The following is a 4,244-nucleotide window of genomic DNA, read 5'->3' as shown; positions in this document are numbered from 1 at the left end:
AATTAACTTTATAGTTTCATACAAATAATTAACTTTATAGTTTCACACAAATAATTAACTTTATAGTTTCATACAAATAATTAACTTTATAGTTTCATACAAATAATTAATATTAATACACTTAATCTTGTACGCTCAGTCACAGACAATAAAAACCCTCAGCAAGGAACTTGAAAAGGCTTACGCCCTGGTAATTATCTCATGGTATGATTGAAACCACTATTATGGTTCCTCGTATCAAATCAACATTGTAGTGTCTTTTAAGGTTTCTCGCATAAAACCGCCATTAGGATGTTTTAACATATTCGTCATATAACGCCATCTCATTAAAACAGTTAATACGTACGTAACAAGAACACTACTAATAACGCTAAACGTCCCCTTTCACTCCTTTTAGAATGAAAATACACGGTTGTGTGCAATATATATATATTGTATGTAAATAAAATACATTTAAAAAAAGTTCATATTTGTCAAAAAATCTTCAAATTAGCGTTATCCAGTCCTGATCGAGATCGATTTTATTTATCCACACAAAACTAGTTGGTAGAGAAAATCTTCGCTCTACAACAACACAAATTTCTACTTTATCATTCTATAGTGCATTATCTCATAGATCGTGAAAATTACTCCCACAAAAGAAAGCTTTTACAGGATGTTAAAATGAAGACAAAACATAATAACAGTAATAGATCAATCCCTAATGTTTCACCACGAGACATTTACAAATCCTGCTAGGTGGAAAAAACTTGCACAAGAACATTAAAAGCTTAAGCATGCCGTACACTTATTATCATTTAATACAGTAAAGAAACAACTAAAAAAACGTGCAAAAAATGTTGGAATCTAAGCATGCTGTATACTTATTATTTTCAATACAGTAGAAAAGTGTACTAGACGTTCGAACCTAAATAAGCCGTCTACTTATTAACATCAGTAATTGCTAGTCTTTAAAGAAATTTAGGTTTTACATTACATACTTCACTCGGAAATTTAAGTTTTTAATTTTACATTACATACTTCACTCGGAAATTTAGGATTTGAATTTTACATTACATACTTCACTCGGAAATTTAGGTTTTTAATTTTACATTACATACTTCACTCGGAAATTTAGGTTTTTAATTTTACATTACATACTTCACTCGTTTTAAAGTAAAACTGGATAAGATAACCGTGAATATTTAAACCATATTTATAAACCTTCTGAGCAAACAGAAGAAAATTATGAAAGACATAACTTACCCTCGTTTTCTTGATAGTGAGGAAATATACAAACCTCTTTATGTGTTTCAGAATTACTCGCCACGAGCTATATCATAACATAAAGTAATAAAACTGGGCAACAACCGTCAAAGTTCTTCTCTCATTATATCTTAATATAGAGCAGATCATAAGTTATAGGCTCTATACTACACTGCTAGTTAGACCTGAAGAATTCTTACCATCACCAGCTTTACGATGTCCACATGTGGTGGAAAAATAAAAGCCAGGGATGACTGAAGAATAATTATAGTTGATATATCGATTAAATTTGTTTACGATTTTCTGACGATACGGCCAGACAGAGTAACGAAGGGTATTATTATTATAATTCAGTAATATTTGTTCAGTATACTGAATCTGTTTAATGAAATGCAATGTATTGCAATTATGCAAAATGATAAGCATACTTGTTAAAAGGACAATGAGCGTTAAGGCGTAAAAAATGTCGGTTAATAATAATATGTGTGTGTGTGTAGCCATAAAAATAATGGTGTTACTTACCAGTGTTATTGTGATGTAATATACCATACACGTTGCCACTAAATATCAAGGCAACCTGATATCATAATATCTGATGTGTACGAAAAGTAGAAGAATACTTAACGCCTTTCACACTCCTCGTCATAAACAGAATACTTAACGCTTTTCACACTCCTCGTCATAAACAGAATACTTAACGCTTTTCACACTCCTCGTCATAAACAGAATACTTAACGCTTATCACACTCCTCGTCCTAAACAGAATACTTAACGCTTATTAGATAAATAAATACCTATCTCGAAACATAGTCTTTCGCTGTCTAGTATCAAAATAAACATAGGGGAAAAAAACTTAAGACATTTTTAGACATTTTCAGCATAAAATATCATTTTAGTCCTTGCTATTCGCGCCATTGCTAGTAAAATCCTGGATTTGTTGAAAAACCTGTAAACATATATATATAATCAAGGTGCCTGTACGAAGCTATTTTTATGTATTAACAATTAAGTTTCAGTCACCTGAAAGGCTGAGAATTTCATTTAGTTCTAAAAAGAATTACTTTAATTAGGTCCGCATATTTCATTATGACAAAGCCATAGTTGAGAAAGTGACAGGCCCTTAGCAACGGAAGTGGAGGCCCTTAGCAACGAAGATGGAGGCCCTTAGTAACGTATTGTTTTTAAATCTAGAGACACTGGAAAGTTCTTGCAAATCTACTAAAGACTAAGTTACTGCTAAATCTTCCCATTTTGAAACCAACTAGTGTTAATAAGATACTTAGAAAGCAAGAAAATGTTGTATTTTGGTCTGAAACAAACAACTAACTGAATTTCAATTGATGTAGTAATTATATAGACACAAATAACAGAAAGCCTTAATTAAATAACAAAACGTTCTCTGTAAGAATTAAGAATAAACACAGAGTTACTAATGGGCTTTAGCCTTACGAAGTAGGTCAGATGGGATTCAGAATGACAGTTGTAATTCTTTACTCGTAATGGAAGTTTCCGTTACTCTAAGTTTCCTTTCCTTCAAATTTTTAAAGCGAACAAACCTGTTTTCTGATCCATTAAAAAATAGTTCAGACTTCTCTCACTGGGAATAGCGAATTCGACTTGACTGTAGATACCCGTATCCAAGTCTGTCGCCGAAACCGTGGTTACTAAAGTTCCCGGCGCCACGTCTTCTCTGAGTATCACATCGTACTTGTTTCTGTCGAACACCGGTGCGTACTGGTTGGCACTGCGTACGGTAACGGAAACAGTAGCGTAGCTGCAGTAAACACCGTCGGTAACTGATACATTCAATCTGTAAAACGACTGTTTCACAAATTGTCGTGGACTAGCAACAGTGATGATTCCTGGAACGACGAGAAAGAATGAAATCACATAACAGAGCTTATTTCATTCACTAGATTTAAAAAACGTATAAGACGTTTTGTAGTGCTGAATTATGTTTTACTGAATTCCGTTATCAACTAGAAATGGTGAAACCGTTCGAAACTACCGTACTCATCAGGATATGTTGTACGTGATTTCGTTGCCCTAGTTATTCCGTATGTCTTTTATTTTATTTTACCAAGCCACAAGATAAAAGAAACATCTTGAGGCACTTAGTGAGTTGAGCCATCTCAAACGTCTCTAGCAAACAACAAAACTACAAACGTAAGATCAAATTAAGACGACACTTGTGTAAACTTTAAATAAAACACGTTTAAAGAAAAAGAAACAAGAACTTTGAATAGTGTGCAGTAAATATTTTAAGACCCGCGGCCGCGAAAAAGTAGGATATTTTACTAAAAATTTGGCCGAACAAAAATTATGAAACAAACAAACGAAAATTCGCGTAAAGCGCAAGAGAAATTATTAGTAAACAGTTGAGCTGATTTCAACACAACATAGTAATTATTAGTAAACAGTTTAGCTGATTTCAACACAACATAGTAATTATTAGTAAACAGTTTAGCTGATTTCAACACAACATAGTAATTATTAGTAAACAGTTTAGCTGATTTTAACACAACATAGTGATTATTAGTAAACAGTTTAGCTGATTTCAACACAACATAGTAATTATTAGTAAACAGTTTAGCTGATTTCAACACAACATAGTAATTATTAGTAAACAGTTTAGCTGATTTCAACACAACATAGTAATTATTAGTAAACAGTTCAGCTGATTTTAACACAACATAGTAATTATTAGTAAACAGTTTAGCTACATTAGTTAATCTGATTTCAACACAACATAGTGATTATTAGTAAACAGTTTAGCTGATTTCAACACAACATACTAATTATTAGTAAACAGTTTAGCTACATTAGTTAATCTGATTTCAACACAACATAGTAATTATTAGTAAACAGTTTAGCTGATTTCAACACAACATAGTAATTATTAGTAAACAGTTTAGCTGATTTCAACACAACATAGTAATTATTAGTAAACAGTTTAGCTGATTTCAACACAACATAGTAATTATTAGTAAACAGTTTAG

At 32.0% G+C, this 4,244-nt stretch overlaps 1 protein-coding gene across 1 annotated transcript in view; it reads right to left on the bottom strand.

Moving 5' to 3' along the window:
• LOC106468339 (fat-like cadherin-related tumor suppressor homolog) overlaps positions 1–4,244 on the bottom strand; it is a 101,943-nt gene that overhangs the window by 45,222 nt on the left and 52,477 nt on the right. Inside the window, exon 12 of the mRNA XM_022396674.1 lies at positions 2,802–3,107. Coding sequence (XP_022252382.1) covers positions 2,802–3,107 — 306 coding nt within the window. The remainder of the gene's footprint in view (positions 1–2,801; positions 3,108–4,244) is intronic.

The sequence above is a fragment of the Limulus polyphemus genome, unplaced genomic scaffold (assembly GCF_000517525.1).
Source record: "Limulus polyphemus unplaced genomic scaffold, Limulus_polyphemus-2.1.2 Scaffold2971, whole genome shotgun sequence".
In the NCBI taxonomy this organism is placed as follows: Eukaryota; Metazoa; Arthropoda; class Merostomata; order Xiphosura; family Limulidae; genus Limulus; species Limulus polyphemus.
Note: the sequence above shows the minus strand (reverse complement) of the source record. Positions and strands in the feature narration are given on the sequence as shown.